This window comes from Ovis aries, chromosome 16 (assembly GCF_016772045.2).
Source record: "Ovis aries strain OAR_USU_Benz2616 breed Rambouillet chromosome 16, ARS-UI_Ramb_v3.0, whole genome shotgun sequence".
Taxonomy (NCBI): Eukaryota; Metazoa; Chordata; class Mammalia; order Artiodactyla; family Bovidae; genus Ovis; species Ovis aries.
This window is the reverse complement of record NC_056069.1, coordinates 35,534,376-35,548,935: the sequence shown is the minus strand read 5'-3', so window position 1 is coordinate 35,548,935 and position 14,560 is coordinate 35,534,376. Positions and strand designations below refer to the sequence as shown.

The 14,560-nt window shown below is 37.6% G+C and overlaps 1 protein-coding gene across 2 annotated transcripts in view; it reads right to left on the bottom strand.

Annotated features, from left to right (window-relative positions):
• RICTOR (RPTOR independent companion of MTOR complex 2) overlaps positions 1 to 13,121 on the bottom strand; it is a 123,913-nt gene extending 110,792 nt beyond the window's left edge. For both annotated transcript variants that reach the window (XM_004017029.5, XM_004017028.5), the window contains exons 1-2: positions 13,051 to 13,121; positions 12,832 to 12,879 (exon numbers count right to left, since the gene is read on the bottom strand). In XM_004017029.5, coding sequence (XP_004017078.1) covers positions 12,832 to 12,879; positions 13,051 to 13,099 — 97 coding nt within the window. In that variant the 5' untranslated portion in view covers positions 13,100 to 13,121. The remainder of the gene's footprint in view (positions 1 to 12,831; positions 12,880 to 13,050) is intronic.
• Positions 13,122 to 14,560: the final 1,439 nt, after the last annotated feature.

Genomic DNA, 14,560 nt, shown 5'->3' with positions numbered 1-14,560 from the left:
TTAGAAAACTCACTTCATCAAAACTTCTTCACCTTTAGTATAGTTGAATATTGCTTCACTTTCACATTTACTCTTGTTTTTGCATACTGAAATAAGTAAATGTTATTCTATTTTACTCATTTATACTAAGCACATGTTGCCAAATTGCTGTCAAGTATTTAATCAATTTCCTATGCAATACTCTTCTTCTACTTTCTTGAGGATATGCACACCAAGAGATGGGCAGTAAAATCTTCCTCACAAAGCACTGCCAACTCAGAGAAAAAAAACCTAAAATTCAATAAAGGATTGAGTAAAAAACAAAAAACAATTAAAATTTATCTTAAATCAAGGAATAGAAAACACTATCAAGCATACATAGAAGAAAAACTAGTCCATTTCTATAGCATGTCTTATTACAGTAGAGTCACCAGAAGACTAGAAATGGAATAAGAGAAACAGAAATCAATGAAAGAAATTGAAAAAACAAGGGAAAAATAGAGAAACAATCACTTGAAGATACTCTGCAACTATTAATGAGGTCTTCCACTGAGAATATTATTGCAGTGAGGTCCAAGAAACGCTTACCATCTACCCTTTTTCTCCATAAAAATACTAAGCCAATTTTTATAATCATTCTACCAACTTAATTAGGTCAACACAAAACTTTCATTGGATTGGAATTCTAGTTTTTCCAACTTACTAACTGGTAGCTTTGAACTCCATATGGTGATCTATTAATTTTTCTTTAAACAGTCATTTTGAAAAAATACAAGGAAAAAAATTCACCTATCCAGATGTGTTAATGCCTAAAATCTATTAAAAGGTTAGACTGAAGAGGAAAAAAAGACATATTCAGAAAATGATTTTTAAAGTTTTTTTAAAGTTGGAATTAGTGGAATTATTCCAACTTCTATTTAATCATATAAATTCACTTCCCTTTCAAATTAAAAAAATCCATATATATCATGATACACCTGACACACATAAGCAAACCTGGATTAAAATAACTTCGACTTTACATACAACACACTATTGAGCAAATGAAGTTAAATGCAAAAGGGTATATGCAATGTAGGAGAAAATCACATAAACTAATCTATGGTATTAGAAGTCAGAATAGCGCTGTCCTTGGCGGGGGAGGTAGTGCCTAAATGAAGAGAGAATGGGAACTTCTAAGGTATTGCAATATTCTGATTCTTGACCTGGGTTCTGATTATCAAAATGTTCAATTTGTTAACTTTCATAGAACTGTAAATTGATGACAACTCTCAGATCTACATTTTCTTCAATTATAAATAACATTTACTGCTTTCTTACTACAGTAAATATTTTAACAACAAAAAAAGATGTTTTAACAACTCCACAGTTTTTAAGTACTGTCCTCTACAGTACCCCCATTCTATAAACCCAAAATGAGTATTAAAATTCTTTTTCTTAGTCCACTCTCAGTAAAATACTTTGTCTTTAATTTATGCCCTATTTGTCTTGATTTAACCACATCTACTCAAAGTTGAAACAATGTCTCATTTTTTTTTACAGTTCACTCTTAAACTCTCCCTCTTCTCATCTCCTCTGCTTTAACTGACCATGTAAAAAACACCTATTATCTATTTATATCTACCTGCCAACTGCAATATTTTACAAACATTTCACTAACTCCTCCAATAGAGATGAGAAAATATGCTCAGAAAAAGGCAGTTTGTCCAAAGTAAAAAAATTCCAAGAGGCAAGGTTCCAAAGCTCAGGCGCTTACAGTTCCAGACTGTCTATGTGTCAAGCAACTGTTTAGTCAGTAAGTCCTCTCCTACTCCTTTGCGAACCCAAGGACTGCAGCCCGCCAGGCTCCTCTGCCCATGGGATTTCCCAGGCAAGAATACTGGAGTGGGTTGCCATTTCCTTCTCCAGGGGATTTTCCTGACCCAGGGATCGAACCCGTGTCTCCTGTGTTAGCAAGTGGATTCTTTACCACTGAGCCACCAGGGAAAGCATGTTATTAATGCTGTCCACATTCATACCACACTGTCCATATTAGTATCCTACTATTTTATATATTTTTTACTTTATTGTCTATCTTTATACATATAATCCTACTATTCAAATTGTAGACATATATAATACTTTATCAAGTCATATCTCACCTACCTTGAACTATGCTATGAAGCAATTACCTGTCTTGAAAACAACCAGGATGCAAAAGAAAGCACTCCAAAAGATGTCAATAAAATTCAAAGTATATATCATCAAAGTTTATTCACTACAGTTCATATGTTATTGACAGTAAAGCCCTTTAATTCCTATAATCACAACCTATTTATCCTTATTTGCATATAATGTTAACAAGTCCAGTTACACAGTTTCTATTTTACATCACAGTAATATAAAAAAAAATCTCTAAAGTAACTCCAAATATGCTAAAAATAAACATAATATTTATACACACACATACTTCCCCCACTCATATTCAAGTACCCCAGGTGAATATTTAGTGGCAATATACTTATTTAAAAAATAATGACACTTTTTTCTGACACACTTTTATAATATAGAAATAATTACTGATGTAAGTAAAAGAAATTTCCTAGGACTCAAAAATTAAATCTAAACTTTCTTAACAAAACAACTGTTACAAAAACAATAATATAGCAAAAGGCAACTGCCACAGTCTATCCAAATCTCTGAAGCTTTTAATTTCCTTTTGAAAACCAGCATTTTTTAAAAATTTCTTCATTCTGCCAGGTAAAACAATATACACTTATATATTCAAAACAATGTGGAAACATGAACACACAACACTGAATTCTTCCGTGACAGAAAAGGGCTATTTTAAGGTTTTATTAAAATACAAAGTGATTTAAACTTTAAGACTATGCCAATCTAAAATTTAGCTCATTACAAAGCTATAAAATTTTATGTTAAGAATTATTCCTACATGAAATACAGAATCCTTTACAATATAAGAATTAATCCAGTCCACTTTATACCACGTTACAGCATTCAAAAATAACACAAATTACAACCTATAGTAATAAAATCACAAATCACTCTAAATAAACAAGATAAAAATAGCTATTTGCATTCAAATATCCCACTACCATGACTTTATACTAACGTTCTGCGACAGACATGAATAAAATTGTATCCACAACACACTGTTAAATAAAACATTCCACAATATTCCACTCGCCACCCCAGACAGTGCCATATAGCTAGACATTAGAGTTCACAGCTCACCTACCTCCAACCACTGGAGTCTTCTCACTCTTTTTGCAACTCTATCCCCTCAATTTATCTTTTTTTTTTCCTTGGGGGAGGGAGTCGGTGGTGATGTGTTTATGGTGAAGGTTAGGGAGTATATTATACAGAATTATGAGTGAAAGAAAAACCAGGGCAATTAAAAAGTTTTACTATATGAGGGATGAATATTAAGCATGGAAATAACTAGCAATATTATTTTAAGATGTGATTTCTCAAAATATGAAACTATTGATAAAAAATATATATGTATACACATCTAAAAACAGTTAAATACACTTTTATCTGGCAAGCTGTTTCTTCTAAGTAACTACAAGTACATTAGTTGGCAATCTTCTTTGTTTACAGCTTCTGTGTCTCTTCACTATTTATTCATTGTAAGAAACACATGAAATTACACTGGGTTCTGAACAAGATTACTTACAATCCCTGTAAGTGGCAATTCAACTCTTGTTTTGCTCCTTTTCACAGAGTGTTAATTTCCCCAAACACTGTTCATCCTTTACCCAAATAATCAGAGGGTAGGATGTCTGGATTTGGCAACGAAACAGTCCATGTTTTTCAGGATAATCTTAATTTCAAATATTCTCTCTCACCGTCAGGTTACATGTTTAAAGTCAGAAAATACGTTTAAAGTCAAAGTCATTTTAATGTGGAAAATAATAAAAACACTTCTGGTATCTACTTCCAAACTGCACGTATCTAGAAATAAGTTTGATACAAATTTACAGAGCCCTTTAAGCATGCAATATTAATGAAGGGGAGGTATACTACAAAACAATGGAAGGAAATTATTTATGCTTAGGTTTGGAATGCGGCCAAACATCTATATACTCATAATCAGAAGCACACAATTACTTTACAACATGCCTAAAATCTCTCAGTCTAGTCAAGCACTACCTTCAAAGGTTTGAAAAGCGCTGGTCTGAAATATTATCAGCCTTCAGTAGATTTACATACAAAGCTCATCACCAATTTTTTCTCAACAATATGCCAGGAATATGTTCGTCCAGAAAAGTAAGTACAATTATTTAAACACTACCCTTTTATGCAAAGGTATTACAGGTGTCAACAATTTGATGAGGATTCCCCTCTAGGTCATTCCTTATCTATCTCCCATTTTTTTCCTGAATTCCTCTAGCTTTGGATTCCTTTATAAAGATAACTGGCAGGTGCTTCAAATACTATGTCCTGATACAGGTATATCCCAACCATAATATAAACTCTGTAAAGCCAAGAATTATGCCTTCCTGATTCACATTAACATTTACTACAAATATATACTGACTTAACATTAGCAAACCATTACAAATCCAAATTCTTCAACATTTTAGGATAAACAAAATGGCAAAGTACTTGAAGGGGCCAGATTCTTTAAAATTCAGGTAATTAAGGTTTAAAACTCTTTGTATATTGCTTACTAATCTCAACTGATTCCTTGAACAGGTATGTTTGAAGCCTTGGTACATCCCCAATTTTATTATATTTTATATAAATTTTGTCATTACTAGTCACATCACTCAGTTTATGCAATATGTCTGGCTAGACAGCTCCACAAGAGGAATATTAAGTTTGTACTTAGGTTTATGTTCTCTTTCAATCTTATGATTCTGAACCCATGAATGTTATATTTAGCTAGTTTTACATAATTATTTTCAATTTAGTTTGGCATCTGTATAATCTTTTAAGTACATTTATCCTATCAATGTAACTTTGAAGTAGCTATTCAGCTTTAACCCAGTCATAGTAACAAAAATAGCACAGATAATACAAAACAATGGATGATCCAAAAAGCATTAACAGTCAACTCTCAATTATTCCTATGTGGATTACCTAATAAATACTTTAGCCTGTTTACATCCACTATTCTAAGAGTATTTGCTTAAGAAATAAAAATTGATGCTAACAATTCAAATGAAAGATACATCAATCTGCAGTAGGGGATGAAAGAATACAAAATCATCCCCAACCATATATAAAGTTATTTATATATTTAGAATTCTTCCACTATTATTTACCTTTTTATGAAGGGTAGATAACTGAGAGTGGACTGCATTCAGCTTGGTGATAGGAGTACAGATACACAGGCATGCAAACCATTCACTCACCCCACTGTGCTTTTCACAGCCCTATTTTCAGTAGCCTGAGACCTGGGAGGGGGAGGAGGCAGCAAGTCACTGCAGATGATCACTTAAAAGGAAATTGAGAGTTGACTATAATTTACATTTAAAGTACTATGAAATACCATACTCCTACGTGTACTCATTGCTGTTTATGGGAATCCTTCTCACAGTAATTTAACAAGTGATTTAACAAGACTTTCTCTTTAACCTTTCGATATCCCAGAAACACCCTGATATCTGAGAATCACAAAGACTGAAGGTGAAAGGGCTATGCATGTAAAGTAGTATGCATTTTGGAGATCAGGAAACTGAAGCCTAAAGAGGTTAAACAAGCATGCCAAGATCAACCTCAGATTAAGAGAGAGAACTGAGTCCTCCAGAACTCAATTTCAATGCTAGAGCTGACAGTGCCTTCAACCCAAAGTTCTCCCCTTGGCTTCAAAGATCACAATCTTGCTAATTTTTAAGCTTTCTTCTCTTGTTGGCCTCTTTCCTTTTATTGATCCCTGTGCTGTGACATACACTCTAATCACCATATATGCTAACATCCAAATCTTTACCTTTTTCTCCATTTACATTCTTCCCTCTCTCAAGGCCCTAAAGCAGAGAACAATCAGATCACAAGTTAAAAACAATTACAAAAACATCCATGCCAGAAATTGCTGCTACCTCTTACGCATCTCTGACAGAATCAATCATCTGAAACTCAAAGTGCAAAGCTGAACTCATTATCATCACTTTCAAAACAATTTCTCCATTTCTTGGCACCAATGCTTTCATTGTCAAGTCTGCAAACTTAAATATTCTTTTACTTCTACTCTCAATATTGTGCCCCTTTTCTCATCTCTCTCTCCATTCTTCCTTACATGTTTCAGTTATTATTATATGATATATGCTGAGAAAGAAGCTTAAGACCCAGTGAAAGAAGAACTGAGCAAAGAACTTCAATAAGGCAATAGCAAGTGATATTTAGAAAGGAATAAACAAAGATGTGGAAAAGTAGAGGAGGAAGGAATGAATTCCCACTGGAATGGTAAGGAAGGATTTTCCCAGAAGTGGCATATGACCTAGACCTTAAAGAATTAGGATTTCTCTTAAGGGTGCTGAAAACGGAATTCTAAGCACAGAAAACAACCTATGCAAAGTAAACAGAAACCGCGTGCCATGTGCAAGGAATAACAAACAGTCGTCTCTGACTAAAGCATAGAGTCTCAATCAAAGGCACAACACAGTCTCCAAGGAGAAACAATATGATGTGGAATGTAGGTGCTTAGACTAGCAAATTCTCCACAACCCCGCTTTGAGAAGCACGAAAAGAAGGGAGTGCTTTACCCAAGCGAACTATGTGGAGAGAGAGACTGACTGAGAATGGTATGGTTAAGATAGTATAGAAGAAAATAATTCTGGAATCACAAAGGGCCTTCAATGCCAAACTAGGAAATCTGGACTTTATACTGTGTGCAAAAATGATTAAGTGCACATGTATTGTTGATATTTTAAATAAGAGAAATGAAAAGATCAGATCTAGATTTTGGGGAAATAATCCTGGCAATCATAGCAGAAAAAATGAAAAAAGGGAGAGAAAAGAATATTTTACTGTCATCCAGACCAGATAATGAGGTCATCCAAATGATATAATGCGCAGTAGACCAACAACAATGAAAACAGGAGAAGCTGGATTCAGTAGGTATTTCAGAGGCAAATTGGGGAAACACGTCAAATGCACAAAGTGGACAAGCAATAGGTCTCTAGCTTGAATACCAAAGGATGGTGGTAGTACCAAGAAAGTGAAAAGTGGGTAAGTTTTGGGGTGCAAAATTTTATACACCACAATCTCTGCCAATCACCTGCCACACATACACGCCAATAAATTTCGCAAGTTTAGAAGAAAAAGCGTGAATAAAAATGTAATTACTGTAACCATCTCAATTCATGGATTTTTTGAAGCCATGAGTGAAAAGGTTACAGAAGGTAGCATCAATAAAAGAGGGGACAAGAAAAGTCAAGAACAGAACCTTAGGGTACACTTGCTTAAGGAGCTGGAAGACCAGCCAGTAAACAGAGAAAGAGTGGCAAGAGGGTTAAGGAAAAGAACCAGAGTTTTAAGACTAGCGACAGTGTAGTAGCTGGAAGTGCATAATCTGCAGTTAGTCACTCACTAGTTATTCAGGTAAGACTGAATAACTTACCTTTCTGAGTTTCAGTCATTAGAATTTTAAAAGCCTGTATCTTCAACTGTAAAATAGGGATAAGAGAACCTCAAACAGTTGTCAGGGGCTTCCCAGGTGGCACAGTAGTAAGGACTCCACCTGGCAATGCAGGAAACACAAGAGACAGGGTTCTATCCCTAGGTCAGGAGGATCCCTTGGAGAAGGAAATTCAAGAAGGAATTTCCACTCCACTATTCTTGCCTGGAAAATCCCATGGACAGAGGAGACTGGCAGGCTACAGGCCACAGGGTGGCAAAGAGTAGGACATGACTGAGCATGCATACACAGAAAGAGCTGTTGAAGATTAAGTAAAATAATACGTTTTACTGTCTGGAACAATATTAACACAGTAGTAGTACTAATAATAGAATGGGGAACTTAAAAATGCCAATGAATTTTGCATGAGGTTACTAGGATCCTTTAAGAAAACTGTTTTAAGTACAGGGGGAGAGCTGTTCTTACAAGACTGAAGGAGTTAAGAAAGAAAACTGGAGTGAGGATAAACTATTCTGTGTGCAAAGCCTATGAAAAAATGACTGTTTTAAAAATCTTTGTCTTTATTGTTCCATATGTCTCACCATCATCCCATGCCTAGCAAAGTGATCCATAGGAAGAATACAACAAATGTTTGCTGAATATGAGAAAATTAACCTAACAGGAAGTAAAGCAGCAAGAAATCTTCTACAAAGAATCTTAGGGGAAACAGAATTAGGAGCATAAAATTCTTTTCCAGTTTAGCCTTGGAAATGAAGAGAGATGCTTTATCCTCTGATTCGAGGAAACAGAAGGTGAGTATAGGTGAAATATAAAGGGAAGAAGACAAGTTGATTCACATTAGACAGCTTCTATCTTCTTAATAAAGAAATAAAAGAAATAAAATCCTCCTCTATGCAGGGTAGGAGGATTCCAAAGTCAGTTTAGAATCTGGAGAAAAAAATTAGTGGGTTCATCCATTTCAACATATATTCAACTTAATCTGCCTCGAGTACCCTGGTCTAGTGCCCCATCATCTCTCAGATTCTACCAGTGGCCTACAGAGCAGCTCCTCTTCCTACTGTCTCTTCTCAAGGTGTGGTATATTCTCTTGATGTGAGCCCTCATTTCCTTCCACCACTACTATTTTATGAGAAGTCAATCCCTCTGTGAAGCTGCCTCTGAGCCTCTCCTCAAAGAGTTAATCATTCTCTCCTCTAGGCTACTTCTGTTCCTTGTACAGTTTGATTAGTTTATTGTTCCATATTGCAATCACTTCTTTATGTCTGTTCCAGTAAACTCCAAAAAAGGGAGTAATATCTTCCTCATCTTCAGTCCTCCAGCACTTAATTCAGCATTTATTATACAAAAAGCAGTCAAATGTTTTTTCATCTAACTGAAGTGATTAAACATGAGTTTAATCCTAACTAGAAAAAAAAATCACAAAACACAAAGCGTTCAAATCTGCATCATTCAGATAACCTTCCTGCTTTTCTAAGTATTAAAGAGCAGCTACGACAGTCAACCTTTTCATTCCTACTAATGGAAAAATAAAAGGATTGAATGGTCAAAAATATGTAAGACTCAATACTTAATAAATTATATTTTAATAGTTATATTTGAATATACATGTTTCCATGTCCTAGGAATTCACCTTGAACACAACAAGTAAATTATACTAGGAAAGGTTTCTTATTCCAGGAAGAATACTCTCTCTTCAAGTTATTCAGTACCAGGAAGAGATGCCCTAGTGGACTGATAAAAAAGAAAAAAAAAAAAAAAAAAAGACTATCCTTGGGGTGGAAGTGGTTAAGGGAAGCATTTCAGTTTCAAAATAAATTTTGGCATGCAAAACAGAGAGAGTATTTAATGATACCAACAGCAGTTATCAGGGACTTTCACAATTGAGTAATTGCCTGAACAAAACTTAAAGCAACAATTTTCAATAAATCAACCATAGGACCTCCTACAATGAAGTTTTTAAACTCAAAATTTACCCATAAACAATTTTTAACTGAAGCACTTTCATACAAACCATAGCAGTAACATCAAAACAAAAATTAAAGAAACTTAAACCTCTGCTGGGCTTCAAGAAGCTTGCAAGGATGGCCAAGTCTCATTACCAAGAAATTTTCTGGAATCAGGGAGAAAAACCATAGAGTAGAATATCTAATATTTTTAAATAAAATACCACATTTTATCTTAAGTACATATAATAGATTGTTCTTTACTTAGACCTAATACTGGTAATGTCACAGTTTGTTTTTTTTTACACTTGTTATAATCAAGAACTTATAAAATGCTGTATGTCAATTATCTCTCAAGAAAAGAAAAAAATGATCACAGTAGGGGTGGGGGCCTAGGAAACAAACTATGTGATGGGGACATACAAGAGTTTCTTATAACTTACTATATTCATGTATTCACATATGATTTATATATTTTGAAGCTTTTCTTAACAAATTAAAAAACAATAAAAAAGAATTCCAGTTCAGAGAGATTATACCCAATTAATTGTATGTCTCAAAAATAAATGAAAGCTTCAATACAGTGATTCCTGGTTAACAAGTTCATAATATTAAAAACAATCATCTGAAATACTTTAAATGTGATATCAAGAAGCAAGAAGTTTGATTTCATTGTTCAGGAAAGCAACTAACATTTAGTTAACATCACTCACAAAGTCCTAGGTCCCATTCTGAATACTATATGGCCTAGTTCATTTACTTCTCATATTCTTAACAGCCTTCAAGAATAACCTGAAGTTAATTTTTTTTGAGCTGAAGAAACCAAAAGTTAATGAAGGTTAAATAAACTGCCTCCAATCATCCAGCTGAGTTACAACTCAAAACCATTTGACTTTATACTACACACTGATGGCTCCTCTAGGAATTACAATAACCATGGCCTCTATTTTATAATGAACTTTGTTAGACAGCTACACAATGACTTTCTCAAAGGTTACATAAAAATAATGAGAATGAGAGCAAACACTGCCTTACAGCATTTAAGAAATTTTTTCGGTTACTCAAACTTTATCTAAAACATGCCGTAATCCAATCCACAAACAGCTGCCCTTCAGCTGCAACCCAGACTGCCCCACAGTTCTCAAATGATTACAGAAGCTTAATTCCTCATGAACTTTCATGTTAGATCCACAAGCCTTCTTCTAACAATGAGTGTTTGTCAGAATAGCAATTTCTCAAACAATAGAGTCACTATACAATGAATCTAACTCAGATTATTTTTCTTATTCAAGACTTCCTTAAGATTTAAGAACAGTTCTCTCCTGTCCTCTCACTCTTAGTTGCATATTGCTTTTGCAGTTTCAGCTAGCTGTGCATACTTCATTCTAAACTGAAATACATCTTGTCCAGGAAAGCGTTTTCTGCACTTTTTGTATTGATATTATCCTAGAAACACCTATAGAGAGACGGTTACTAAACACTCAGGGAATATAGCATTCTAAATAATAAATATACAGCTATCTGTGTACTTGAGTAAAACTGGAGTAAATGAAAAGGTATCAACTCAGATTTGTACATAAGCTTTTTTACTACCCCAAATTTTGACACCAGACAAACTACTACATATAGGAGATCAGCAAAGTCAACTTAAAGCACAAGTATAATTCATTTTCTAGTACCACATTCAAACAGATTTTTAATGCACAAATTAAACCCAAGATCTATCAAATAAAGGGTCTTCTCACTTTCATCTAAAACATATATGCACATATATAAATTAAATCACTAAAACTACATCTTTTACAAAACTCAAATGCTAAATTGAGCCCTGTGGGAATCTTGCTTATTTTGTCAGGCAATTAACTAGGAAATCTTTTCCCTCACGTATTTTATACAGACTTTTCATATGTGTGTTTTAGTCAAGTTTCCAAACTGTTACACAAAAGTCAAAAGTTTTATATCTCTCTACATTAATATTCAAACCCTATCTGCTGAAAAAAGTTCTAATTTAGTGCATCAGTGACCTAATTAGTTGTCATTTTTATTATTTAAGCCCTATTTTATTTTAGAAACTCTGCAAAAGTACCTTGTTCACCCGAAACTAAGTCCCTGAACTTTTGGAATAAAATATCGTTACAAAAATTTATTGTAGCTGAATTAAAAACTAGCCTTTCAGTCCACAAAACAGTAATCTTACATTATGATATACAAAATAAAACAAATTAGAGAATGCGCTATGCTTTAGATAGATGAACCTCAACAATAAGCTCGCATCTAACAAATACTGTAAATAAGTCATTATGTCAAGTAGAACGTAGTTTTAAAGTTTTATATAGATTGTTTAAAAGGACTTTTTTTTAAAACTTCCCAAAGTGTTTTTCAGATCTCAAAAAGGAAACTGGTTCTATACAGCTGAACCAGGTTACACGCTAAGTTACAGCGGGTGTGAAACGACTTCATCGGAATCAATAGACTCAATCTTGTTTACCGTGGATGAGAAAAGAAAAACCTTGTATATAACTACCAAATCCTCGGCGAGATATTGAATAAATTCCAGTTATGGTGACTGATGAAAATAAACTGGCAGTAGCCGGATTAGATCCTTAAAAATATAACCCGGGTTTACCCAGTTCCGAAGGTGTAAACAAACCCGTCGCCACTGCAGAAGGTAAACAATGAACCTGCAGCGAGGGTGAGGGGGCGGTCTTTGCCAACTACAGTCTCAGCGGCCCGGGAAAGGGAAACAAGAGGGAAACACACACACACTTCGCAGAAATCATGGGCTCTGGGTTTCGCTACTGACTTATCAATGCTTTGGGTCCCCCAGGGCGGTGGGCAAGGAGAAAAGCATCACGCAGTCGGCAAGGACCGAGCAGGTCCGGCTTCGGCGCTGGGGGACGGGGAGGGCAGGATGTGGTCTCTCTTCCCTCAGACATCCTCTAGCAACCTAAATAACAGCCTCCACCTCCCTCCGGCCGCCCCTGGGATTCGGCTGCTTCAGCTCCGGGATAGGACGACTACGCTCCCCCCGCGGTCTAGAAAACCCAGAGGGTCGGCGACTCCGCCGAGTCCCGCTTGGTGCTCCTGGGCACCGCAGCACCCAGAGGCCCGGAAAAGGGCTTGGGGAGAGGAAAGCGGGCACCGGGAAGGGGGATGGGTCCGGGAAGACAGCCCCCGACTTGCTCCCGCGGGCCGGCAGGCGGGGCTCGGGTTCGGGCTCTGTCTCTCGTACCCGCGCAGGTCCCGTGCGGGGCCGGTCCCTGCCCGCGGCCCCCAACCCCGGCTCCTCCCCAGTAGGACGCCCTCGCCAGCGCCTTGCGTTACCTCGGGTCAGATCCAGCGGGACGTTCTCCTCGCCGCTGTCATTCCGCCCTGCGCGAAACAGACACATAGCCCCAGTTACGATTCGCTCCCAGGCCAGCGGTGGCAGCCCTGGCTCCGACCAGCGCCCCGGTTCGCTCCACCCGCCCAGGGCCCGGGGGAGGCAAGTGCCAGGGGTGGCGGTTGCCGGGCGGCCAGGGGTGAGGGCTGCAGCAGACTTACCTCGTATTCGGAGGTTCTTCAGCGAGCGGCCGCGGCCGATCGCCGCCATATTGACGGGTTTCAGTCACAACACCGGAAACCTCGCCCAATCGCGCGAGAACCCCTTCCCCTCCCCGCGCGCCGCGCCTGCCCCCCGCGGCATCTCTCCCGCCCCTCGGCATCTCTCCCGCCTCTCGGCGGCGGCTGGCGGCCGGCAGCGGGTGGTGCCGGCTCACCCGGGGCGCGGAGGGAATAGGATGCCGACTCGGGATCTCGATAGAGCTTTCGACGGAGGGTGGAAGGCGCCGCGACGTGCTCGGCCCTCCGGAGCACGTCCGCCAGGAGGGGGCATTTCCCACGAGGGGAATCCCATTGATGCGAATTTGCAGCGTGGAGGATGCTTCCCGTCCAGCCGCCGCGGAAACCGTAATCTAAACCGACGCTAGGTGGGAGGAGGCCGTGATGCGCCGGACTGGCCACCTGCTGAAACCATCCCGGATGACTGTTTTCAAGTCCTGAAATAGCCCGTCTTCCTTATTTATCAATTAAGACGATTTTATTAAAACAATACCAAAAAAAAAAAAAAACTTCACCGTTTTAATGTAACTAAATTCTGCCTAGAATCGCTTTGCTCCAACCAAGTTAACATATAACAAAAGTTTGTCCTCCGTCCTCGCTCAAACCTCCGTGCTAAGCAGCCTTGCGTTTGATTTTCAAAGCCACACGCAGCCAGGCTGGCTTCTTTAAGTGGAAGTGGTCGGGTGGAAGTTCTGTTTTTGACCGCTTGGAGCAGAACCCGAGAACAGGATGAAGAAGTCAGGGGTGCAGGGTGGTGGTCCCTGGCGGTGGGTGGGATTGTTCCCGCGCACGCGCGGGCGCCTGCAGGCCCGGGGAAAGGGTTTCCTTTCTTCCTGGAACCAAGAGTAGTGGCAGAAGCCTCCGTCCGGGTTTTCCCTCTGTGTAACTCCTGAAACAGTGGTGCAGATGTTGTGGACCAATATTTTTTATAGATGAACCTAACACTTACTAAGTGTAGAGACTTTAATCACTATATAGGCATCTGGCCACAGACCCAGCAACTTTGTTTTACAGTAGATTAACTTTGTTTTTTATTAACTTTTTATTTGGTATTGGGGCACAGCTGATTAAAAACTAGATTAACTTTAAAGAGAGGGGTGACTGTTTCGTCTCTTCCTATTCCTCAACGCTTTCCTTTCTGTTCTATAAGACTGGAGGTTGATTAACAGGAGATATCTTGCTGTCTTTTCCCAGCTACCCGTTAATGCATTGTCCATAATAAATAAGTGTTCAATAAATAATGAATTATCTGAATAAATGCCCTAGATTCCTTGTTTCAACGCTCTTTTTGCTGTTTTTAAAAAAAGCTATTTGTACATACCAATTGCAGTCGTTAATAATAAAGAACAATGGGAAAAAATAAAAGTAGGAATTATGCAGATTATTGCAGCATTTGAAAATGATGCAGGTCTAGTGTATTTGTAGGAAATAATGTTCATGATATTAAATCTAG